The 24,879-nt window shown below is 55.0% G+C and overlaps 2 protein-coding genes across 5 annotated transcripts in view; one reads left to right on the top strand and one right to left on the bottom strand.

The window, feature by feature from the left end:
• ACSBG1 (acyl-CoA synthetase bubblegum family member 1) overlaps positions 1–11,507 on the top strand; it is a 26,055-nt gene extending 14,548 nt beyond the window's left edge. For 2 of the 4 annotated variants that reach the window (XM_040493430.1, XM_040493433.1), the window contains 9 exons: positions 3,091–3,171; positions 3,255–3,404; positions 3,664–3,840; positions 4,464–4,645; positions 5,325–5,645; positions 6,127–6,344; positions 9,806–9,945; positions 10,458–10,704; positions 11,250–11,507. In XM_040493430.1, the coding sequence (XP_040349364.1) occupies positions 3,091–3,171; positions 3,255–3,404; positions 3,664–3,840; positions 4,464–4,645; positions 5,325–5,645; positions 6,127–6,344; positions 9,806–9,945; positions 10,458–10,704; positions 11,250–11,335 (1,602 nt within the window). In that variant the 3' untranslated portion in view covers positions 11,336–11,507. Of the gene's footprint in view, positions 1–3,090; positions 3,172–3,254; positions 3,405–3,663; positions 3,841–4,463; positions 4,646–5,324; positions 5,646–6,126; positions 6,345–8,943; positions 9,042–9,805; positions 9,946–10,457; positions 10,705–11,249 lie in introns of those variants that run through there. The other 2 variants (XM_040493431.1, XM_040493432.1) reach the window with 2 other exon arrangements.
• Positions 11,508–12,129: 622 nt separating this feature from the next.
• The window catches only part of IDH3A (isocitrate dehydrogenase (NAD(+)) 3 catalytic subunit alpha), a 25,325-nt gene continuing 12,575 nt past the window's right edge, over positions 12,130–24,879 (bottom strand). The window contains exons 2-13 of the mRNA XM_040493391.1: positions 24,424–24,488; positions 23,563–23,688; positions 22,092–22,154; positions 20,043–20,126; positions 18,742–18,856; positions 17,444–17,631; positions 16,861–16,994; positions 16,043–16,145; positions 15,881–15,945; positions 14,564–14,648; positions 13,967–14,119; positions 12,130–13,450 (exon numbers count right to left, since the gene is read on the bottom strand). Of these exons, the coding sequence (XP_040349325.1) occupies positions 13,367–13,450; positions 13,967–14,119; positions 14,564–14,648; positions 15,881–15,945; positions 16,043–16,145; positions 16,861–16,994; positions 17,444–17,631; positions 18,742–18,856; positions 20,043–20,126; positions 22,092–22,154; positions 23,563–23,688; positions 24,424–24,488 (1,265 nt within the window). The 3' untranslated portion in view covers positions 12,130–13,366. The remainder of the gene's footprint in view (positions 13,451–13,966; positions 14,120–14,563; positions 14,649–15,880; positions 15,946–16,042; positions 16,146–16,860; positions 16,995–17,443; positions 17,632–18,741; positions 18,857–20,042; positions 20,127–22,091; positions 22,155–23,562; positions 23,689–24,423; positions 24,489–24,879) is intronic.

The following is a 24,879-nucleotide window of genomic DNA, read 5'->3' on the forward strand; positions in this document are numbered from 1 at the left end:
CTGTTTTGAACACAATTAAAATTGTTTTAATTGTTTATTTTTGAGAGACAGAGACAGAGTGCAAGCAGGGGAGAGGCAGAGAGAGGGAGACACAGAGTCTGAAGCAGGAAGCAGGCTCCAGGCTCCGAGCTGTCAGCACAGAGCCCGACGTGGGGCTCAAACCCATGAGCTGTGAGACCATGACCTGAGCCGAGGTCGGATGCTTAACCGACTGAGCCATCCGGGTGCCCCACAGACATTTTGAAAGAAGGAAAAATGTCTTTCTTTTTTTTTAATTTTTTTTTCAACATTTATTTATTTTTGGGACAGAGAGAGACAGAGCATGAACGGGGGAGGGGCAGAGAGAGAGGGAGACACAGAATCGGAAACGGGCTCCAGGCTCTGAGCCATCAGCCCAGAGCCCGACGCGGGGCTCGAACTCACGGACCGCGAGATCGTGACCTGGCTGAAGTCGGATGCTTAACCGACTGCGCCACCCAGGCGCCCCAGGAAAAATGTCTTTCATATTTACCCACGTTTGCCACCTACAGTCCTCATTCCTTTACGTGGATACATGTTTGCATCTGGTGTCATCTCCTGCCTTAGGAGTTTTCTTCTGGGCGCCCGGGTGGCTCAGACAGTGAGCATCTGACTCTTGATCTCAGCTCAGGTCATGATCTCAGGGTCGTGAGTTCAGGCCCCGTTCTGGGCTCTATGCTGGGCGTGAAGCCTGCTTAAATACAATTTTTTTTTTTTTTCTTGTAACACAGATCTGATGGTAACACATTCTCTCAGCCTCTCTTTGTCTGCAAACATGTTTATTTCCATTTTTTCAAAAGATATTTTCATGTAGTTTAAAATTCTGTGATGACAGGGTTTTAGCCTTTTAAAGAGTCCATTCCAGTGTTTTTAACTTACATAGTTTCTGGTGAGAAGTCTATTATTTCATATGTTTGTTCCTCTCCGTATATTTGGGTATCTTGATTCTTTGGCTGCTTCTATTTATTGATGTTTTTTTGGCCTCCTGTTTTTATTTTAATTCCAGCACAGCTAACATTCAGTGTTATGGTAGTTTCAGGTGTACAGATAATGACTCAGCACTTCCCTACGTCACCCGGTGCTCATCGGGACAAGTGTCCTCCCTCCCCATCCCGTTTCCCTGTCCCCCACCCCTGCCCCTTCAGTAACTGTCAGTGAGCTCTCTGTAGTTGAGAGTCTGTTCATTGGTTTGCTCCTCTCTTAGTTCCCTTTGCTTGTTTGGTTTCTTAAATTCCACGTATGAGTGAAACCATACGGTATGTGTCTTTCTTGATTTATTTTACTTAGAATAATACTGTCTAGCTCCATCCATGTTGTTGCAAATGGCAAGATTTCGTTCTTTGTTTTAAAAATATTTTTATTTATTTTTGAGATAGAGACAGAGCCTGAGCAGGGGAGGGGCAGAGAAAGAGGGAGACACAGAATCCGAAGCAGGCTCCAGGCTCCAAGCTGTCAGCACAGAGCCCGACGCTGGGCTAGAACTCACAGACTTTGAGATCATGACCTGAGCTGAAGTCGGACGCTTAACCGACTGAGCCACCCAGGTGCCCCGATTCTTTTTTTTTTTTTTTTTTTTTAATTTATTTATTTTGAGAGAGAGAGTGTGTGTGAGCAGGGAAGGGGCAGAAAGAGAGGGAATCCCAAGCAGATTTTGCACTGTCAGCACAGAGCCTGACTCAGGGCTTGAACTCACTAACCATGAGATCATGACCTAAGCCGAGATCAAGAGTTTGATGCTTAAATGACTGAGCCACCAGGTGCCCCACGATTTCATTCTTTTTGATCATCAAGTAATACTCCCTTATATATATACCACATCTTTATCCGTTCATCCATCGATGGACATCTGGGCTCTTTCCATACTTTGGCTATTGTCGATAGTGCTGCTATAAACATTAGGGGGCATGTGTCCCTTTGAAACAGCACACCTGTATCCCGTGGATAAATGCCTAGTAGTGCAATTGCTGGGTCATAGGGTAGTTCTATTTTTAGTTTTTTGAGGAACCTCCACACTGTTTTCCAGAGCAGCTGCACCAGCTTGCATTCCCACATACAGTGCACAAGGGTTTCTCTTTCTTCTCTGGCTGCTTTTAAGATTTTTTCTTCATCACTGGTGATCAGCGTTTGATTACGTTGTATCTTGGTGTGGTTTTCCTTTGTTTATCCTGCTTGGGGTTCGTTGTGAGTCTTGAACTGGTGGGTCTATAATAAAATGTGAAACTTCTCAGGCTGCTTTTCAATTTTCAGAAAAAAATTTCCTGGGACTCCAGTTACATGTATGTCAGGGGTCTTGATATTCTCCCATAGGTCGTGTTTTTCCAGGATTCTTTTTTCTCTCTGAACTTTACTTTGAGACTCGTGTTTGGCCCTTCTGGGCCGGTTTATATGGTCTTCACCCTCAGGCTAGGTTAGCTCCAGCGCTCAGATCTGACCTTTCCAGGTTTCCGCTCCGCACGGCAGGGGCCCTGCGTCCTGCTCACAGACACGTGGATGGTTCTGGTCCCTGTGGCCTCCCGTGGTCCTCCAGCTCCCTGGTGGTTCACTCTCTGCCGTGCACACTGGCTCAGCCAAGGACTCGGGAGGACAGGGCCCCTGACTACAGATTTCTAGAACTCTCTGTCTCCATAGTGTCTCCTTGCTGGTGTCCAGTCCCGTGGCCTTCCTGAACTCTGGGCTCTGTTAACCTCCACTCAGCAAGATGACCAAGTTCTGTTCTCCCTCTGTCCCTCTCTCTGTCCTCCCATCCCCTCTGTCCCCCGCTTTGTCCCCCCCGTCTGCCCCCCGGTCTGGCCCCTCCCCTCTGTCCCCTTTGTTCCTTCCCTATCCCTCTCTGTTGTGGGATGAACCATACTTGGGGTTCAGCCAGCCCCTGGGGTGCTTGGTTCCCTCCTGAGGGGACAGCTATGCACGAAGGGTGGCCAGCATCCCAGTGGGTCACAGGTCACAGCCAGGGGACCCAGCGACCACAGTGCCTGCCAGGCAGACTGCAGCGACCACAGTGCCTGGAGACGGGGCTCTTGTCAGCGGGTAACTTTCTTTAACGAGACCCCACTGTGTTTCCCATCCACACAGATCTGGAAAAACCTGCCACATCTGAAGGCCGTGGTGACATACGGAGAGGCCCCTGCAAGGAAGATGGCCCGCGTGTACACGGTATGGGTGGAGGGCCTGGGGACGGGGGGTGCCCGGCCAGCGGCCCAGCTGACCGAGTGCCCGCTCTCCCCGCCTGGCTGCAGATGGACGAAGCCATGGGGCTGGGGGACGAGCTGCCGGAGGAGACCCTGGACGCCGTCATCAGTGCCCAGCAGCCCAACCAGTGCTGTGTGCTGATCTACACCTCGGGCACCACCGGGAGCCCCAAGGGCGTGATGCTGAGTCAGGACAACGTAGGACGGGGCCCAGATGGGTGGGCGCGGCTGCCGGTGGACGTTGCCCTGGCCCCTCAGCTCAGGGGCCCAGGAGACCTAGGACAGCCCGTGGGTCTGCGTCCCGCCCGCACCGAGCCCGGCCAAGGCGAGGAGGGGGGCAGGGGAGGCCTGTCCTGGGAGCTCCTCGCAAAGATGTCCCCGAAGTAGCCGAAGCCCCGGGGTGAGTCTTCCAGGGCCGGCTTGTGGACCCTGCCGGGGCCGTCTGCCCGTCCTCCAGATCACGTGGACGGCGCGGCACTGCAGCCAGGCCGGTGGCATCCAGGCGGCGGAAGTCCAGCAGGAGGTGGTGGTCAGCTACCTGCCCCTCAGCCACATCGCCGCGCAGATCTACGACTTGTGGACGGGCATCCAGTGGGGGGCGCACATCTGCTTCGCCGAGCCTGACGCCCTGCAGGTCAGTCCGCTCGGCCCGTGCACTGTACCCCTCGCCCCCCCCCCACCCCCGCCCCGAGCGCACGTGCTTGTGAGCATCTGTCACATTTCTTTCGGTGGCCATCGGCATGGCCCGCGCGGCCAACAAGAAGGGACTGACTGCCGAGGTTACACAGAGGAGAGCGCCAGAGTGGATGGGCGGGTCCACGCGCCATTGAGGACAGGCCACAGACGGCCACAGCCCTGCTTCTCAGTGCCATAAACTACACCCATGCTGTGAAAACTCCCGTTAACCATGAGGAGCTGCCCCCCTGGCCCCCCCGGCCCCCCCGCAGCTCACTGGCCCTGAGTGGTGTCCCTTGTCGGCTCCTAAACTGGTCCATTGCTTCGGGGGTTCGACGGTCACGTCTGGGGGATAGAGCCGCCCCCAGGGCTGGGAGGGACCCAGGAGCTTCGAGGCCTCTGGCCACGTGACCAGGAGGGTTGGCAGCATGAGCACACGAGGTGGGTCGTGTGCAGATGTATGTGTCCACGTGTGGGCGCCCGTGTGGGGCCTGTGTGCAGGACGCCTCGGAGGTGTGCGCGCGGACTCGGGTGTGGGGGCTCCTGGCACTGACCGCAGGCCCCCCCTCTGGCGGTGGACAGGGGAGCCTGGTGAACACGCTGCGGGAGGTGGAGCCCACGTCCCACCTGGGGGTGCCTCGGGTGTGGGAGAAGATAATGGAACGCATCCAGGAGGTGGGGGCTGGGTCCGGCTTCATCCGGCGCAAGATGCTGCTGTGGGCCATGTCGGTGACCCTGGAGCAGAACGTGACGTGCCCCAGCAGGTACCATGAGGGCCGGGACGAGGGGACAGGAGGCCGGGTGGGGGCAGGGCGGGGGCCACGAGACCGTGGATGGGACACGCTGGGCTCATCCTGGGGACCCCTGTGCGGAGGCCCTGGCGGGTGCTGGGCGTGAGACCTCCGTCACCGCATCTCTGTGCTCTGAGTGGAGGGACCAACTTGCTCCATCTGGGGCATTCACCTCCCCGGAGCGGCTCCTGGGTCTCTGGAGGGGTTTCCTGACTTCAGTAGGTGTCTGGGGAAGGGGTCACGCTGACGAGGGCTTTTCCAGCCTCCAAGTGACCACTCGGAGGTCACCCCACTGCCTCTGACCACTTATCACATTCCCACAGGTGCTGTGGGAGGGTCAGTGGCATAAACCTGGCCTGTGCCGATTTAGAAACAGTTTCCATTACTAGTGAGTCTGCGAAACGGTATCGCGTCTCGTGAGACATGCACCTGTGTGCAAATACAGCTTCATTTGCACAGACACGGAGCGTGAATACGCATGAACGACTCATTCGTGGGCTTCAGACGGGGTCAGACGTGTGTGTGCTCGTGTGTCCACGCACATGTGCTTCGAGTCTCTGCGCGTACGTGTGTGTGCGCCTGGACACAGCTGAACCTGTCTGACCTCCGGGCTCAGGACGTATCACACCTGTGTGTGCGTGCACGTTCACAGGTGGCCAGGCCGCCGTGCGCCCACCAAATACTCACCTTTTTCATGTGAGCGTGTGGTTCTTCCTGTGGACCGTTCTCCTTCCCCCACCAGAGACCTGAAGTCCTTCAAGGCCAGGCTGGCAGATTTCCTGGTGCTGGCCAAGGTCCGCCAGGCGCTGGGCTTTGCCAGATGTCGGAAGAACTTCTACGGAGCAGCCCCCTTGACCACAGAGACACAGCAGTTCTTCCTGGGCCTCAACATCCACTTATATGGTGGCTACGGCCTCAGCGAGACCTCAGGGCCCCACTTCATATCCAACCTCTCCAACTACCGCCCCGGCAGGTACACGTGTGCCCGTGTGCCCGTGCTGATACCCTGGGGGACCTTGAACAGGTTCTGACGGAGGGACTTCCCTCCCTCCAGTAGGGTGGGGTATGTGGGAGGCGGTCCCCCCAAGGCTGATGGCCCGGGCTCCACTGGGCGGGGGGGTTGGGGGATGGGGTCAGCCCCCCCCCCCCAACCGGTAGGGAGTGAGTGGAGGGTCACCTGCTGTGCCTCGAGACCTCCCCTCCCTGCCGGCCCATCACAGGGCTTGAAGTTGTGCATTGGGACTCCATTCATTCGTTCGTTCGCTCATTCATTCGTTCGCCTTAAAGCTTCTTATTGGCACCCCCTCAGCTCTAAGTCCCCTGTTGCAATACACAAATCCTGGGAGGGGACACCTTCTGGCCGTCGGCCAAGAATGAGGAGCTGGGGAACCCGGGGGCTCCCAGGTGAGGCCTGACCCTGCCCTGAGGCGCCGTCTCCCTCTGACCGCCCCCAGCTCCGGCAAGGCGGTGCCAGGCTGCCTGGTGAAGCTGGTGAACGAGGACGCGGAGGGCATCGGGGAGATCTGTCTGTGGGGCCGCAACATCTTCATGGGCTACCTAAACATGGAGGACAAAACGACTGAGGCCATCGACGCCGAGGGCTGGCTGCACACAGGCGACACCGGGCGGCTGGACGAGGACGGCTTCCTCTTCATTACCGGACGCCTCAAAGGTGAGCTTTGCTGGCCGGCCTCGTGGCTGCAGGCATGGCAGGGGGGTGTACTGCCTGCACTGTTTGTACCCCGAGTACGGAGCACATGTTAAGTTCCTGCACTTGGACTGACATCGTTTTATTTACCCCGACCTCCCAATGACGACACCCAGAGAGGTTAAGGAACTTGCCCAAGGTCACTCAGCTAGTAAGTGGTGGAGCTGGGATTCAGACTTCTTAAAGAAACAAGGCAAGTCTTTCCAGAAGATTCTGGGGTGTAAATATCACGTATTTTTACACGCAAACACAGGGATGATATCGAGAACACAGATTGGATATAAAATTTAAAATAAAACATGAGACCTCAAATTTCCCATGACGAACGGGGCCCTCCCAAGGAGAGCTGGGGACTTCAGCGGAAAAGGTGCTTTGCCCACTTGGCCCGAGGGGATGTAATGCCCAAACACATCCCTGCAGTAACCCCCACCCGTTTCCTGGGGAAACCGGCTCCATGAGTGGATCTCTCCAAGGCAGGGGTGCCATTGGGCCGGGCTCTGCTGGCCGTAGAGGGCGGGCTCTCGGCCGAGTCTGGGAGCCCAGGCTGCGAGCTCCCTGCTGCAGGGGTGGACCGACAGCGCCCTCTAGGGCTGAGCTTGGTGATGGCGGGGGGGAAGGGTGCAGTGTGGTTGGAGGTCAGCGCCCAGCATCACCGCTGAGAAGCCCGCCTGTCCCCCGGCGTCACCGTCGGGGGCTGGTCTGCCTGCCTGGACTCGCACCAGCTCCCCGAGTATCTTTGTGACACGGCCAGACGTCCACGTGAGGCCGTGGCCTTCCTCTGTGAGACGGTGCTGGCTGCCAACAGGCCTGCTGCCTCCTCCAAAAGCCCTCCAAGATTTCGAGTTTGGTTCCATCGGATCTACTGACTGATGTGGTGAGAACGTATCTCTTCGCCACACTGAGTTCCGATCCATAACCGCGGTACCGATCGCTCAACACTGGACAAACACATTTGAAAACACGAATGAGATCATTTCGTGGGAAAATGCAAGTACTGGCCGAAAAGATAGTGAATTTAAACAGACCGGTTCCCATGGAAACAATAGTGACTGGCCCCTCCCCACCCCCCGCCACACACACACACACAAAAGACAAAACACAGAGACCAGCGGGTGTCCTGAGGAATCCCAATGACAATTCAACTGTTTTTTGGGCACAGAAAAGAAGGAAAAATTCCAAATTTTTGGTGAGGTGAGTATAATATTGATATCAAAATCTTGAAAAGGTTGTATTTAAAAAGAAAACTGTGGACCAATGACGTTCATGAGCATATATGCTAAAATCCTGCATAAAATACTCGCAAACAATGTCTGCCAGCACATTAAAAAAATAACCCATCATAACTAAGTGGGATTATTCTGGAAATGCAGGGATCTGTATTAAGAGAACTTTAAAAGTTTTATCATCTGCACATATGTTGAAAAGGTATTTCACAAGAATCGTTAATGTCCTCATTCGTGGAAAAAAGCACGGGATAAAACCAGAAATGGATGACCACTTGCTTAGCATAATGAAGCCAGAAGCCAGGAGCAGGACCGGATGCCCACCATCCACGTCCCGCAGTGTTCACGGTGCCGGCCACGGCCACGGGACGGAGAGCCAGCTCCCTAAGGAGGGTGACAGCACCACGCACACGGAAAGCCAAGACCGCCACTGGGAACCGTGGCTTCCGTTTGCACGGCCATTTAGAAGGACCACGGAAGAAACTAGTCCATCTACGATCACAACAGAGAGGATAAAACCTTTACGCTCAAAGAACGGAGCCCATGTGACTACTGGAGGAAAACAGAGAAATTCTGTGTCGTGTCGGAAGGTGGGAGGTCTGTGGCTCCAACCATGGGAGCCGTGAAAAGGGACTAACAGACTTTTAGTACATTACAGACAGAACAAACCAGTGGGCAAACCACCATGAGCAAAGGCAGGCGACAAAGCTGGGAAAGTGTCCGCAGCCCCTGTGGTGTCAGTCGGGGTCACACGGTCCAGTTTAAACAAGGACCCCGTCTATCCCTCGGCATCCTTGAGTTTTTTTAACGTTTACTTATTTTTGAGAGAGAGAGAGAGAGACAGCACGAGTGGGGGAGGGGCAGAGAGAGAGGGAGACACACAATCTGAAGCAGGTTCCAGGCTCTGAGCCATCAGCACAGAGCCCGTCGCTGGGCTCGAACCTGTGAACCATGAGATCGTGACCTGAGCCGAAGTCAGGACGCTTAACCGACTGAGCCCCCCAGGTGCCCCCCGCCCTCGGTGTGCTTACACTGAGGTCTGTCGGCAACGTTCACAGCGTGCAGGTATTTGCACGCCTCTCCTTAGATTGGCCCTGAGTATTCTATCGTGGGTGCTGTCGTAAATAGCATCGCATAAAATCTGCGTTCTGCTTGCCTGCCGAGGGCACACAGGCTGCTTCCGCGCCCTCCTGGGGTGGCGGGGCCTCGACGAGTCATGTGACTCTGCTGGCTTGTGTGTTCCTTCGAAACCTTCAGGGACACGGTCGGATCCTCTTCAAATAAGGACAGTTTTGTTCCTTCGTTCCATTCCTGTATCTCTCTTGCCTCTGCGCCGGCAGGACACCTGGAGCCGCGTGCGGTGAATGGACGTGGGGACGGCGATCGTCCTGTGTTGTTCCTGATCTCGGGAGGGACAGTTTCAACATTTTATCCTGGAGTGTGTTTCGCGTGGGGTCTTGGGGGGTGTTTGTCTCCATGCCGTTTGCCGAGGGTTTCTAGCGGGTACTGACGGTGTAAGACACAGGTGGGGGTGAGCGGGTGGTCAGGGAAAGCGCAAGAAGGCAGGGGTGGTGAGGGACGCCCACTCTCGCTGCCCTAGACACGCCCGGTCTGACGGCTTCCTCCCCGGCCGTCCTCTGTGCCACGGCCCGGTGAGCTCGCTGCAGCCAGGGGCTGTCTCATTCTTCTCCTCTGCCCGACGTCAACATGGGGCCCGCACGCAGTGTGACTGATTCCTCTGTGTCCAACTAGAACAGGGGGCACAATCCAGCTAGAGCAGTTCAGGTGTGTTCAGTAAACGTCCGCTTACTCCCACCTGGCCTGGCGGGAAGAGACCAGAGCACTGAGTGCCAGCACCTGCTCGTGCACGGCCCTCCGCGGGACGAGGGGCGGACGCTGTGAGAGCAGCTTAGACGAGGGAGGGCCAGCGTGGATGAGGCGGGGGGGGCCTCCTGAGCTGAGCGGCCCTTGAGAGCAGGCGGTGCGCTCTGGACTGCTGGGGAGGGGAGGGCGTTTGGGAAGGGGGTAGGCGAGTCAGAGGTGCTTCCGAGGGTGTGCGCCGCCCCCCGCCAACCCCCCTGCCGGCCGCACCTCCCCAAGTGGCCGGTGTGGCTTCCAGGGGCCGTGGCCCAGACTTGGGTCCTGGTTCCACGGGGGTGCTGGACTAAAGCCTGTGCCGGGGGCCTGGCCCTGCCTCCCCAGAGATAATCATCACAGCCGGAGGGGAGAACGTGCCCCCTGTGCCCATCGAGGATGCCGTGAAGATGGAGCTGCCCATCGTCAGCAACGCCATGCTCATCGGGGACCAGAGGAAGTTCCTGTCCATGCTGCTCACCTTGAAGGTGCGTCTGGGCGTCTGGCTCGGGAGGGGTGGCCGGACTGGGGGTCCGGCCCCAGCAGAAGGCATGCCCGGCTGGGGCACGCATGGGGTCTCGTGACTATATCCTGGGACGACCCGTTGGCTACCTGCACAAGGGGTGGTGTAGCTTGTGGGAACACGCTCTGCCCTGCGCGCCGCCCCCAACCCCCACAACCGATAATGTACTGCTGTGACCGTCCCTCTGTCCCAGCGCTGCCCCGCTCACATGCTCAGAGCCCAGGGTGCCAGATGTACAGGAGAAGGCCCCTGTTTTAGACCATGGTGTGCTGGCCAAGGGCCGTCCGGTGTCATCCCACCACGGGCTCCACGCACCAAGGGCGCCACACCGCCGGGGTGGAGTCCTACCCACCGTTGAGCCATCTTTCGGGAACAGCTCACAGTGAGCCACATCCTTGGCCCCAGCAAACCCTCCTCAGGATGGGCTGGCGTCTCATGGGGTGAGGCCCGCACCGGCTCTGACCTCTGCCTTTTCAGTGCACGCTGGACCCAGACGCCTGTCACCCAACGGACCACCTGACCGAACCAGCCGTGGAGTTCTGCCGGCGGGTGGGGAGCAGCGCCACCACCGTGTCTGAGATCGTGGGGAGGAGGGACGAGGCCGTGTACCGGGCCATTGAAGAAGGGATTCAGAGAGTCAACAGGAAGGCAGCCGCCCAACCCTACCACATCCAGAAGTGGGCCATTCTCCAGAAGGACTTCTCCGTGGCAGGGGGAGAGCTGGGTAGGGGTTCCCTCGTTTGTCCCCACTACTCCGGGGGCCGTGCGGGAGGACGCAGCTGGCCAGGGGTGTGGGCTGGCGGGGTGAGCCTGGCGAACCCACAGATCGGTTCCAACACGACCTTTAACTCTGCTTCGACCGTGGGACCGTTTCCCCTGAAATCACAATGGGACCCCCCGGACTGACACCGAGGCCCTACTGGTGCCTGGGCTGGGGCCAGCTGGCTCCCGGGGGGGCGAGACCACCGGCATCTCCTGTGAAGTCGGGGGTGGAGCCCCCCTGCGGCACAGCCCACAGACCAGAACAGGCCTCTGGTGCCGCCTCAGCTGGACGCGGGGGCCGCTCTCCACTGTAGCACGCTGGGGTGTCTGCCCCGGGGCGGGTGGGAGCGGCTTCCCCCGGGAAGTGCCCTCCGAGCCATCAAGGCCGAAGCGGGGCGTAAGCACTCGGTACCGCTGAGCTGCCGTCAGAGGCGCGGATCCCCACGACACATCTTCCCGGATTTCTCCGAGCCCGGGCCTCACCCCTCCTTCCACTTGCTCTCTCAGGTCCCACGTTGAAACTGAGACGGCTCACAGTCCTGGACAAGTACAAAGACGTCATCGATTCCTTTTACCAGGAGCAGAAAAAGTGACAGGGGGACATCCTCCCAGCCTCTGCCGAAGACGGCAGGCCTCCCGGGGACATCCTGCGCTCCAGGTCCCCTTCGGTCTGGGAGGTCTCCGGGTCAGGGTGAGGCAGTGACGCTTTGCCGACGGCAGCTGACAATTCCAGGAAGCTTCGCGTGTGGGTTACTTTTCGTTTTCAGCATTGCCTTTTGTTCAGGTGACGCGTGAGCTCGGCTCTCTCCCGGAGCTGACGGGGGGGGGGGGGGGGGGGGTGGACGGGTCCCGGCCCAAGCGCCAGGAGGACTCAAGGGCTGCGGCAGCCGGGCCGGGGCGCAGGCCGTGCACAGGGGGAGGGCGGCCCAATCGCTCCGCGTGGGCAGGAAAGCCCGGTCAGCGCCTCCCGACGGCCGGCCTGCCCTGGATCTAGCGGACGCTGCCGCTCGGGCACCAGGCCGTCCCGTGACTCGCACCTGCCGACTGATCTGACGCTTGATAAAACCGCGGCTGCCGACGTGATTGTACGGAGAGCGAAATTTGAACATTAAACTATTCGACAGAATTGCCGGCGAGCCCCTGACTTTTCTTGTCAGTTGAGTGGGCGGGACTAGTCCCGAGAGTCACGGATGGGTGTTTAACCCAGGGGACAGCGTGCCACAGGCGTGAGACCATCGGGCAGGACGGCACCCGGGGGGGCTCTGTGAGAACGCGCCGGCTTGTGCCGGAGTGTCACCGCCATCCCACCCCTTCACCCCAAATACCTGGAGCCGAAATGGCCTCTGGCGTCTCGCCAGGAAACGGGTGGAGAAAGGGTACGCTCCAGGCAGTTCTGGAATTCTTTATTAGGGCGAACCCGAGGGTCACTGGTCATTAGCACAATGCAACAGAAAAGAGGAAGCTGCGGCTTAAACAAAGTAAAAGACACCTAAGACTCGGGTCTGGTTACAAGCCTAAAAAAGCACCCAGTCAGTGAGATTTGCTAAGAAACCCCTGTGATCTGGGTGCTCTCTGCGAAGCCCCCGGGCCTGCAGCGCCACACGAAGGGCAGTCTGTTCATGAAAATAGCGACTGCGTGTCTGCCGTAAAGGACAACGTGCTGGGGGGGGGGGAGGGGGGGGAGGGCAGGGTCACAGCTGTGCCCAGCCCCCACTGCGGGCTCCTCTCTCACCAGCGCTGGGGTGGGTGGCAGTGATTCGGTGCTTGGGGAAGGGGAGGGGCAGCCACTGACATAGGAAAGTAACAGCCGGCATCCCCAGTTAACTGGGGGCCGAAACATTCGTGGTCAGGCCTTCAGGTCGCTCTGGGCCGAGCGAGGCTCGCGCCACAGGCTCCCATGGCCGACCCAGTGCCTCGCACATCCAGTGAAAGGAAGTCCCCTCCGCGCCATTAAAGCTCCCGCCAAGAAGAGTACGTCTGGAGAAACCGAATCATCCACACAGACGCACGTGCGTCTTCCTATCCCACACTCTACCTACGTCTACATCTCGTGTGGATTTCTTGGATTTGAGGTCTTTATTCATACTCAGTAATTCACGGGAGAATGTACCTACCTGTCTACTTCCCACAGCACTAAGAGATATGCCGCATTCACTGGGGGGTGGTGGCCTGAACTTCCCGGAACCCTCTCCTGTGGCCGTGTGGCTTTACGAGAATGTCCTCTTGTGCTATCCTGCCAATATTCCGTCTTATTCCTATTATGTTTTTCATAAACCAAGGAAAACAGGGTTTTCTTTAAAAAGTTAGATGTTTTCTCTTATTAATCCTGTATCATATTTACAGCTGAGGAAAAACCGTTTTAACTGAAGTGTAAAATGATTAACATGGCCAATGATACAGTCCACTGAGAGCTTACAGAAGACGCACACCAGACAGACACGTCATCAATAAAACGGGCCCTCAGGAAAAGTCCTCGGAGAGCAGGCCTAGCGCGTCCCTGCACCCTCCACAGAGATCAGGTTGAGAAAAGGCCGGATCTAGAAATGTACTGTCAGGAAAGAAGCAAACCGCATGTGTGCGTGATGTGGTGCGCGTGACGGACGCGGGCTCCACGCGCAGGAGCTTCAATCCAAATCTCGAACTCGACGACAGATTTCCTCCGTGAAGTCTGAGCACTTGGCATTGCCTCCTAGATCTTTTGTTAAGCTCTGAGAAGAGAAGAACAGCCAAGATAAAATGGATCCACACCCTAAACAAGGCCAGGATGCTTTTCTGGAAAGCCCCCAGGGAGATGTGGGCCCAGCCGATCTGGCTCCCGCTGGAGAGGGAGGCCCCCACCCCGGAGGACCAAGGCCCAGGTTCGCGCTCAGGGCACCCTGAGGAGGACACAACAGGGTCGCGACGAAAGGAGGCAGGGAGGCTTTCCAAAATGTCCCCTCTATCCCTACAGTACATGTGGGAAAACACTTGGGTTATGTTGGGGAGGAAACGCTGTCTAGAAAAATGAGCTGACTTGACCCAGATCGTACACTGACCACGGGACCCGAGGCCTAACTGACTGTGGCTCCCAGGCCATGGCTCTTCTGCCCGTGCGTCTCCGCGTCAGCACTTCCCGACCCTTCCCCGACCTGACACGCGGCTCCCCCCACGGAAAACGCACAGGCAGCGGACACAACGCGGGGGGACGCGTCTGACACGGCCCAAGCACGGACGACCGCCGATACCTTCCCATCCTTAATTGTGGCAAAGCACGCAGCCTCGACCCTGGCGGCGTGGTCGGAGAGTCCCATGTGGCGCAGCATCATCACGGCGCTGAGCAGGAGGGCCGTGGGGTTGGCCATGTCCTTGCCCGCGATGTCCGGGGCGGTGCCGTGAACCTGCCCATGGGAATGGAAGCATAGTCAGGGGGGCCCCCGCAGACAGCACTCCCCTGGGGACGCGGGGCCCGGCCGACCTTTCCTCACCGACGAGGGGCATCGCTGAATGGCTACCGTGCCCATTCAGCAGACGCGGGTCTGAGAAGGCAAGTGTCAGAAAAAGAGCCAAAGTAAGGGGGAGAAAGTGCAAACGTAGGGACTAACCATCATGCCCAACTTTTCGGGAAGATGCTCTGAGGGAGGACGCCCAATAAATAACACGGACACAAAATAAAGAGGGAAGTGAATGAATAAACCAGGCTCACATGACAAACCTACACAAAGCATCAGTTTCTTCTGACAACAGGGAAAACCCATCACTTGGAACCTATTTACACAGCCAACCCGCCAGGGGCTCCCGGGCTGTGCGGGTGAGTCCCGCCTCAGGCCTCACCAGGGTCTTACCGACTCGAAGATGGCGACCCCGTTGGCTCCGATGTTGCCACTTGGTGTCACACCAAGACCGCCAATCAATCCCGCGCACAGGTCACTGGGGGCGGAAAAGCATTTTGAGAGTGTTCTGAAAAGTGAAGCTTCTCACCTAGCACCCAGACTTTGGTTTTTAACTACCACCCTCCACCAAAGGGCACGGGAGGGTTCCTCGGAGAAATGGCCAATCCCGGACCACAGTGAGAAGATCCAGGCTATGTCCACAGCATCCTGCTGCACCGGAAAGCAAATGGTGGGCCGCGTCCAGAGGACACAACACAGCTCACAGGGACCCGCACCGGCCAGGATGGGGTGACCCGAGCACCAATACGATGATGGCTGTGGTGGTCCCGCCCACGGTGACATCCATGCGTCCAAACGGAGAAGTACGTACGCAAAGAAACAAGCTTATGCGCACACAACGCCAACCAAAGGGCCCTTTCTCCTGCTTACCCTCTTCCACCAAATCCTCCACTCACATCATGAGCGAGACTCAGGGGGAAACAAACGTGGTATTTTTCAAAGACAGACCACCGCTGCTGTACGTCCAGCCCCTCCTGCAGGAGGGGGGCCCAGTCGTTGGGACTGGACACTTTGGTGGTCTAAATCGAGGCTTCCCAAGACTTCCAGCTAGTTACTTAAGGTTCTCTGAGCCTCAGCTGCCTTATTTGTAAAATGGAGGCAAAATCCATTCTATGGAATTGTCAGGATTGAATGATATAATGGGATAAAAGAACTGAGCAATGACTTTTAGTCAAAAGTTAGTTGTGGTCCCTCTAGGTTTAGCACTTCTGTGGACAATGTGTTGAAACTCCTAAGGCCCAAGTGAAGGGGCTAGAAACGTAGGAGCGACGGCCACCTTTGTGGTGGGCGGGCAGTGTTCGTGTGGCCAAACGTCAGCACCTGGGGGCTGTGGGTGCGGCACACAGGAAGTCCCGTACCTTCCGGCAACCTTTCTGTAAGTCTGAAATGGCGTCAAGTGTCCCAAAAATTCTGAACAAATTTACCACTCGCTAGGTGGCTATACATGACAACACACTGAAATCACTCAACCAATAAAGCATCTCAAAACGGGAAAAGGGACTAATCGTTAGGGAACAACAGCCCAGAGCCGACTTGGCAAAGAAACGAATGACCCACCCAATGTGTACTCGCTGACACAGCCGCCTGAATCACGAGGACCCGTATAACACACGCTGTAGTTCATGGCACCTGACCGAAACTCTGTAAGCCACGTTTACTTTAGGACATTTATAAATAAACGATAGGCGGAAAAGGTGTAGTCGGACTCACCTGAGGATGTCTCCATACAAATTCGGCATAACGAGAACGTCAAACTGGGACGGGTCTTGGACCATCTACGAGGAACGCGTCGGTGTGTTTAGCGATCAAAGCCACAGCCCGCGCACAGGACGCACCGCAGAAGGCAGCAGGCAAGGAAGCGGGTGTACTTACATTCAGACACACCGTATCAAGGTACATCTCGTTAAATTTAATATCTTTACAGTTTTCAGCAACTTCCCTGCATTTTTGCAGAAAAAGCCCATCTGACATCCGCCTGCATTTAATTAAATAAAAACTGTTGAAGGAAAGACTTGCAGAAAGAAAAGGATCAGATCAAAGAAGGTCAACAAACGTTAGTTCCAGAAGCCCAGATGTCCGATTTCAATTATAGTAAAATTGTTTTTCAGGCAGTTAATAAGACACAAACTGAAAATGTCTGGGGATGTTTCCGGAAGCACAAAAGGATACAAATATAAAATGGTTTGGTCATAATAAAGACTATTATTTTTTAATAGTCTTGTCTACCAAGAATTAAGAAATGTGTATTAATAAAGTGTTAAAATTGCTTTACAAGACTAACTCATCGGATTATTTAGTTGGTTTTACTATCGTACATGCTCAACACCTCCCCGTCCGCCCTGGGGAAACTGCTTCTGCGCACACCCGCCTGGCCTTAAGCGGAGTGGGGGAGGTTGCTCGCCCGTGAGGGGAAGCCGAGGGAAGCCCCCGGCACTCGGTGGTCACCGCAGAAACGCTCCCGGTTCTGCCTGGACATCAGCGCCCCTGCCCTGTGACTCGCAGCCTCGGCGGAACAGCCACAGCGTCTGGGGATCCCGTCTCCAGCGTCTCTGACAGTTCTCAGGCCCGCCTTATACCCCGGATCCTGAGCTCCTGCCCCCCAATCTGCTCCATAACCAGGAGAAGGAAGGAGAGCCGGGTCTCCGCTCCCTGCACACAGCGAGCAGGGCTCTGCCCGGCCCAGGACTCACATGATGTTGGCCTTGTGCACGGCCGTGACGTTGCTGCGGTGATTGTTGCGGGCGTACGCAAAGGCGAACTCGGCGATGCGCCGGCTGGCCTCCTCGGTGATGAGCTTGATACTCTGCACAACCCCATCCACGATCTGAGGGAGAGGGGGTCCTGCCTCACCGGAACGGCCGCACTAGGCCGCTGGCAGCGAGGGGGCACCACCGCTGGGGGTGTGCTCACACAGTGCCAGCTGCCACGGCTCGCGTCGCGCACGTGGGGTGTCGCCGGGGCCGATAACATCGACCCCGGCCCTACGAGGTAGGTAGAATAAGGCCCACTGCACGGATGAGGAAAACAGGTGCAGAGATGGCCCCGGGCCCCAGGCCCCGCCTGTGAAGCTGAGGATTGTAACCTGGAACAGAGGACACCCTCCGCCCCCCCTCCTGCTGCCAGGCAAGACGGGGCCAAGGCAACCGCCCTCGCCTCCTGGGGGTCAAGGCGAGCCGTCTCTGCCAGGTGTTCTCAACAACTGGGGGTCTGAACAACTGTCCCAAGAGCACAGAGAGCAACCCCAGTAAGAATTTAAGTGTGGAAGGAACATACCACATGCTCAATGCCACTGTATTCTCCTTCTGTGTTCTCTCGGATGGTGACAATGTTTACGTCGGTGTAAGGGGTTTTATAGCCCTCGATGGACACACACGGCCGCACGTTTGCATAAAGGTCAAAGGTCTTACGCAGCAATAAATTCATAGATGGGTGACCAGCTGCTATGGGGGTCTTTAAAGGGCCTGTGATAAAGAAGAGAACCCACATGACAACAGGGTACATTCGGGGGTGTTTCTTCTTTTTGTTCTTTTTTTTTTTTTTTAAGAATTTATTTCCAAGTAATCTCCACATGGAACACGGGGCCCGGACCCACAACCCTGAGATCAAGAGTCGCACGCTCCACGAACCGAGCCAGCGGGCACACCTTCTTCCTTCTAAACACAAGTACCTCACGATTACTGGAAATTCCAGTCTTCCTTTGTTTTACTTTTCGGTCGCGGCTCAGCTAGGGTCCTTCCTTTGGGGGAGAAGTAGCCGTGCGGTCGGTCTAACGTGCGTGCCCACGAACAAAGGGGCACTTTCACGACGAGCAAGGGTCACCTGCTAACTCCCCCGGGCTACTCCGGAGAAGGCATCTGTCTCTAGCTTTACCCTCTACTCCGGTGAAGGAGGAAGATCCGCACGGAAGTTTTCGGGAACATCACTGTGCACCCGCTGGTGGAGGACCAGGCTCCAGTGTGTGACCCTCGCGACCACCCTGGAGGTGACATCACCCTTGCTGTCAGTTAAAAGTGAGCAGGAAAACCACAACCAAGAGAAAGAAACTTGCCGGAGCCTCCCGGCGGTCAGTGGCAGACAAGAGATCGCAACTTGGATCTGTCTGGACTGAAAGCCTGGGCCGAACGGGCGTCTGGCACACGCCAGTGTTTTGAACCATGACCTGAAGTGCATGCTAATTATAATAGCACCGAAAACATGAGAAGTATGCACAAGATAAATCCAGGTGAAGATAAACACATACTTTCATTTGACACTGGCCAGTAACACTTTCGTGTTTTTACTGGGGAGAAATACGTCCCCAGATGAAAACCACGGCATGTCACTGTAAGTTGCTTCGTGTGGTGACAACATAACGTGGAGAAGGCGTCACTACGATGCGCGCCTGAAACCACTATCGTGTTGTGTCGGCTGTACTCCGGCAAAAAAATTTGGAAAAGGAAGTAAATAAGTAAATTGCTTCAAAAAGGGTGGCTTCACTTGAACACGGTCAGGCCGTATTTCGCTTACATGCATAAACTTTCAAAAATGTAACCGCTGTAGCAGAAAGCCACAGTCGCCATCGGATCCACTACCTTTCAAACCCATCTTGTTCTTATCCATGGACTCTTTGGCTTCTGGAGGGATCATCCACTTTCCTCCGGGTCCCTGGATGGCGGTGACGTTCCGCTCCTCCCACTGAATGGGCGCCTAGAGGCGGCACAGAGCACAGGAAGCTGCAGAGTGGGACTCACACGACACTGGTTACAAACTGCTTCACCTGCCGGTGCAGCCGGTGGAAACGTACAATAAAGGTCCGGAAAGTTCCTGACACGCGGGAAGAGAGGTCATTCTCCGCGCTGCCCTGTCCGGTCCACACCTCACTGACACCTGCCCACTTATGTGTTTTCACTACTCTTAACGCGGCTAAAGTTAGAATATCGCAAGGAGCTGAGAAACATGGTCCGCGGAAACACGACACGGTCCCGACACGCGGACGAACCTAGCGGTCCTTGTGCTGAGTGAAGGAAGCCAACAGAAGACGGCATGAGATTCTATTCCTGCGAAATGTCCAGAAGAGGCACATGTAGGGACAGAAAGTAACCGGGTAGCCGCCTGGGGCTGGCCGTGGGAGGGGAGGGGGCGGACGGTGGGGGACGGGCTGTGACTGCTAATGAGCCCAGGGTTTCTTTTGGGTGGTGACGGTGCTCTAAAGTTAGACACGGCCCTGGGCTCGTGTGCGCCTCGCCACTGGCTTGGACCGCACACAGCAAATGGGAGAACCGTGCAGTTCCTTGGGGACTCTGCCACCAGGCGAGCTCCATCTCCTCTGTGGGGGGCGTGCTTCGGGGAGCAGGGTATGGACGGTTCAGACCGGCCCCCGTCCTCCCCCTGCACGTGACGGCACCTGGCAGCTGTAACTGCCCTAACTGAGCATCGTGTCAAATAAAGCCCAACGTCCCCTACCCCCGAACGAAAGCATTTTAAAATATCTACCTGCGCGGAAGGCTGGGCTGCTAGAATAATCACACCTCATGCTAGATGGTGACACCGCATCAGAAATTTGTTTTCATCTCTGAAAATCTCCTACACAGTGTTTTGCAAAATCGGTTCTATTCTTCTCGGCGGGAGGGCACATACTGAGGAGACCGGTGACCTGGCAGGGCTCAGGGACCCACGCGCACGGCCGCTCGACACCGGCCTCTTGGCGGACGGCGGAGCCGGCGCACGGGCTTGCCGTCCCCAGCACGAATGCTGCTGACGTCAGTGTTGTGGCGATGGCCACACGCCTTCCCGCGTCGCCAGATGGGACGGTTGATCCCGAGGCCACGGACTCCGGCCGGCTAAGACCAGTTTTCTGCGAGCATTACCAAAGGTCGTTTTCAAGCGCGCTTACCTTGGCAGCATCAAAAATCTTCATAACGGCCGCCGAGATCTCTGGGCCGATGCCATCCCCGGGAATTAAAGTTACCGTCTGCACCTGAGTGGAAGAGATCGCCAGAGAAGACAGGAAGAATCAACTTTTGGCGGTCTGGAAAAGAGTATCCCCGACAAAGAAATCGGAGGGTTTAAAAAAACTGAGGTGATGCTCTACAGAAAACAAAAATAAATCACAGAGTAGACCTCCTAATTCGTATCTTTTTTCCAGACAAGCTACAAAGAGCCCAATTACTTCAAGTCTGTGAAAGCGGAGAGAACAGAAATTTTAACCATGTTCTCTCGCCGAAATTCAGAGAGTTTCTCAGGAAGGCAACCGCTCTCCTCTCCACTGGGATCCTGGAAAGTTAGGTTTCTCACACGGTTTGCTCGGTCTTAAAAACACTGCAGACACATTTCCACAACACTGCTGGGGTCTGTCTCGGAACTCAGAGGAAATCAGACCTCCGGTCACAAGGGGATCCCCGCTTCTCTGAGCTCCTCTGTGAAGCCGGCGCCTCGAGGACAAATGTCGCCGAACTGAGCTCAGCGCAGCTTGTCTGTCACCTGTAAGAACAGCACACGCGCTCGTACCGGCAAAGTCTGAGTTAGACGCGGAAGGACACGAGTGTCCATAATGTGACCCCAGCGGTTTACTTCAAAGGCTTCCAACAATCAAGCCAGCATCTCAAACTCAGGAATAAAAGCGCGTAAAGGGAAATGATGACAGGGTTTCGACGGGTCAAGGCGATGTTCAGACCCTCTCTCCCTGTTTGGAGACCCGACACGTCATTGGGTGGGGCCTTTCTCTTGCCTGGGGGTCTGGCCCGGGCGACGGTCCCCGGTCTGTTCCAGGCCTAGTCGTCTGTGCTGCCTTGTTTCAAATCACTGATTGGCGTTTCCCTGCTCTTCTGCCCTTCCGCTGCAACTCACTGAGCGCGTGGACGGTTTCTCAATTTTTCGGTGTTACTGAAGAAATCTTCTAAAAACTTAGTTCCTCTTCTTGTTTCTTTCAAATATAAAGCCCTCCCCACCAGGCTAATATTTTTTACACGTGGACGGCCTGAAAATAAATAATAGCAGAGAGCAAGGATCTTCTCACCAGCTTTCAGAAAACGTTTGAAATGCCAGCTTGGCTGTCCGTGAGCCAGGAGTGCAAGCCTCATTCTGTGTCTTTTGCACACGCAGAGCCAAAAGAACCTTCTGGCTTCTTGTTCCTGTTCTCCCAACATGTAATAATAAGTGTCACCAGGCCACCAGAAGAAATCCACGTCTCTTCCACGGACCAGAGAGCGACCGGAGCGAAAAGGTACGAGGACCCAATGAACGCTCACAGAGTAAGACGTGATATGGGAGCACAGGAATTGTGAAGTCCAAATCAGATTCTGTAGCCAGGGGTAAAATAAAACCAAATAGGAACTCACTGACCCACAGTCTGAGAAGGCTCTAAAAACGCGGTATCAGCCTTTAAAGCGCCGAGTTCTAACGCCGGGGATTCTACAAGCGGCAGATTTAATGAGAAATAGATGATCCGCTAACACGATCCTCTCTGAAGGCCGAGGAGGGGAGCGTGAGCCCACGGGGCTCACAGATGTGTGAGCTGCTCCTCGTTAGTGGGCCATCTACCGTGTTCAGGGAAGCCCACAAAATAAAGATGCAAAGCAGGTTTTGAAGCTTCTCAACAATTTTCTCTCAACTTGCACTAGTTTTGAAAAAAAACCTGTCTTACAAAAATGAGATTGTGAAATAAAGTAACAGGTTCAAGGGCCATTTCAATTTTTAACAAGACTCCTTTAAGATACTAACGTGACAGGCTTACGAAGCCAGCTGTGATGTAATTCTTTTAAATGTGCAAGTGACCTGATGCATTCGTGCGTGTGAGCCAGTGATTTAAATATCCAGGAGAAGTATGGCAAATTTTCCTTAATTTGAAGTAAACAGAGACAAGAGACTGTATGATAAACATGTTAGAGCACCTTTCTTGAGAAACTTCTAAAAGGAAAAAAACGAAAGATGTAATCGTACTCACACCACCAGCGAACCCTCGGGTCACCTGTTTCTGGTTGTGCAGCGCCCCCAGCAGCCGAGAGACCTACGCCAACATCAACAAAGAAACGTCACTCACAGAACTAAACCACTCGGAGCGAGAGGCACAGACCGGGCCATTTCCGAGGGCTGACAATGTTACAAGTTTGCACGCATGTATTCAGGAACTTCTGAGGAGTAGTCTTCTCATGTATTAGCTCAATGTGACAAGCCACCTCAGACCTGAAAACCTAACTGTTCAGTTTACCTTCGCTTTGAAAATTTAAGTACTGAATACTTTCATCGTGGATTTGATGCATATGAGTTGTCAAAAAGTGTTCAAGGTGGAATGAGACTATTATATACCTTTTTAACTCAAACACTGGATTTTTCTCAGATGATCTGGAAGGTTTTATGTCAACATTCTCGACTACTGCTTCAAGGTGGGGGTACCACATAATCTCTCACTAATTTTAGAGCTGGGGGAGTCCTTAAAAACTCCAGAGCCCAGTCACTCATCACACAGGTGGAGACATTGGTGTCTAAAGGGTCAGGATTTGCCTAAGGCCACAGAGTGACCAGAGACCAGAATTCAGGTCTCCTGACTCCCAGTCCAGTGCTCCTTTAATTACACATTATGCCTGTTCTTCTCCCATGAATATTTAGTATTTACTCTTTACAATAACAAAAAAATCTAACAAAGTTGACTTGATACTTGGGTCATACAGAATGAAGACTTTAAATAAGTTACTTATTTTTTCTCACAACACAGGTAACATGGTCATTACTGTTAATTGCCGGGAAAGGGACACAAAAAGAAGAAAAGTCACCTACCAACCCCACTGGCCCAAGATGGTACCACTGGTGTACTGTTTTCCACGTAACACTCTTAGACACCAGAAACAGAAACTTTAAAAGGTGATTTTGAACTTTAATAACTCAGTCACTGAACACTGGGACAAAGTCCTACTACGTTAGCATAATCAGAATACCATCAAAGAAATTGAGTACATCAACCAAAGCTACCAAAAGCCGTTAGAAGTTTTCAAGGTAACTTTTTTTCACACTGGATACATAAGCTGTTAACGTCCTGTCTTAGTGTTTCCTTTTGGGGTCACTTCCCAGGAGGCCCGAACCTTTGCTGTGATACTGGCATCTACTAACGAGATGCCAACCAACAGCCAAGAAGGTATGAACGAGTGGTATTCTCCCACCTGGCATCCACGGTCATCTGCCCGCACTGAAAATACAAGATGGGGCCAGATCCAAAGAGCACTCGATGCCAAAACCACTGGCAAAAATGTTAATCCTGGAACATGATTCACCCGCGGACAGATGGCTGCTGGAAGACAGATCTGCCCGAGTGCTTCCCCTCCCCACCCCTCCCCACCCCAGAAAGAGGGGAAGGACATCCATCCGGAACAGGCCCCGTCTCCATGACCAAGACCCAGCTTCAGATGTGAATCCACAAGCACCTTGGGATCCCCAGGGCCCAGGGCAGCTGGGGGCTCACAGTAGGTGCTCAATGAATATTTTTTGGAAAAAGAAAAGCCTGCTTCAATCACCTCTCTGTCGGCCAAGTTCTCACCCCGCAAACGCCTCTAATACTTGCAACCAGTCGGGTCGGCGTCTGTCATCTGTCCTATGTGATCTTCGAATAAGGCAGGATTCGTCCAAGTCATTAAAATGACCCAGAACTCTAAGCAGGATTTTTTCGAGCACAGGCTGGCTTGTACTTTACAATCTATTTGCATATATGTTAGTTTCTACAGAACCTGGAGAGAGAGGTGTCAGTGGCCCTTTGCAGATAAGGAGCCTGAGGCCGGGACCTCCGGTCCTTCTCCTGTCACAGCCCCTCACCTCCTGTCACCTTCCTGCCCAACTCAGACATACAAATACAGTGCGGGGCGCATGGCTGGTACTCTCTCAGTAAGTGTCTGCTGCAGGGAACTGGCTTGTTGGAATCATAGCATGTTAGAACCAGAAAGGTCTTTAGAAACCTAGTATTTTCTCAAAATCGAGGCTTTTTTAGGAAAAAAAAAACAATTTAAGTTGAAATCACTTTTTTCAAATAAAACCTTGAATGGAACCCCAATAAAGGAACTGCTCTGATTGAAGCCGCCCTAGCTCAGCGTCTCCCACATCCCAGGGCATCGGTCCAACCCCCAAGGGGAGAACCGGGCCGCACAGAGGTCAAAGGCCTCACAGCCAGTCGACGTCAGAGGGGAACATCTTCTATCACGCTGGGCCCCACACTCTGGGCAAAGCGCACTTACCCGCACATCCCTCACCAGGTGGGCTGCTCAGTCTACCGTCTGAAGGCGTGGTGAACCCACCAAACAGGAATCAGGTGGTAAGTGGGGCGACAGGGGCACGAAGGGCCCGAAAGCCACTCCGCCTTCTGCAGCAAGTGTGGCCCAACAGTCACCGTCACACACAAGCCCAGGTCTGAAGAGGCTAACCAAGCAGAACCGCCGTCTGCTCGCGAGGGCGAGCTGAAAGCTTCAAATCTGTGTGCCGCTGCTTTCACGCCATTTAACCTCCACAACTCGGGGAGCAAGCATAGGTGTTTCACAGATGGCTGCACACACGACCAGGGGCGTTAAGTCATCTGCTCAAGGTCATACAGCCAATCAGCGGCACGGCCCGAATTCGAACCTAAGACTCTGGTGTAGGCGGCGGGGAACGAGGCAGCGAGGCCCCTGGGGCCGCCCGCAGCTCCGACACCGACTCCCGCGTGACCTTGAGCGGCAGCATCCGCAGACGCAGGCTGGCTCCGCCGGGGAACCGGG

This window comes from Herpailurus yagouaroundi, unplaced genomic scaffold (genome assembly GCF_014898765.1).
Source record: "Herpailurus yagouaroundi ecotype Mexico unplaced genomic scaffold, PumYag 185, whole genome shotgun sequence".
Classification (NCBI taxonomy): domain Eukaryota; kingdom Metazoa; phylum Chordata; class Mammalia; order Carnivora; family Felidae; genus Herpailurus; species Herpailurus yagouaroundi.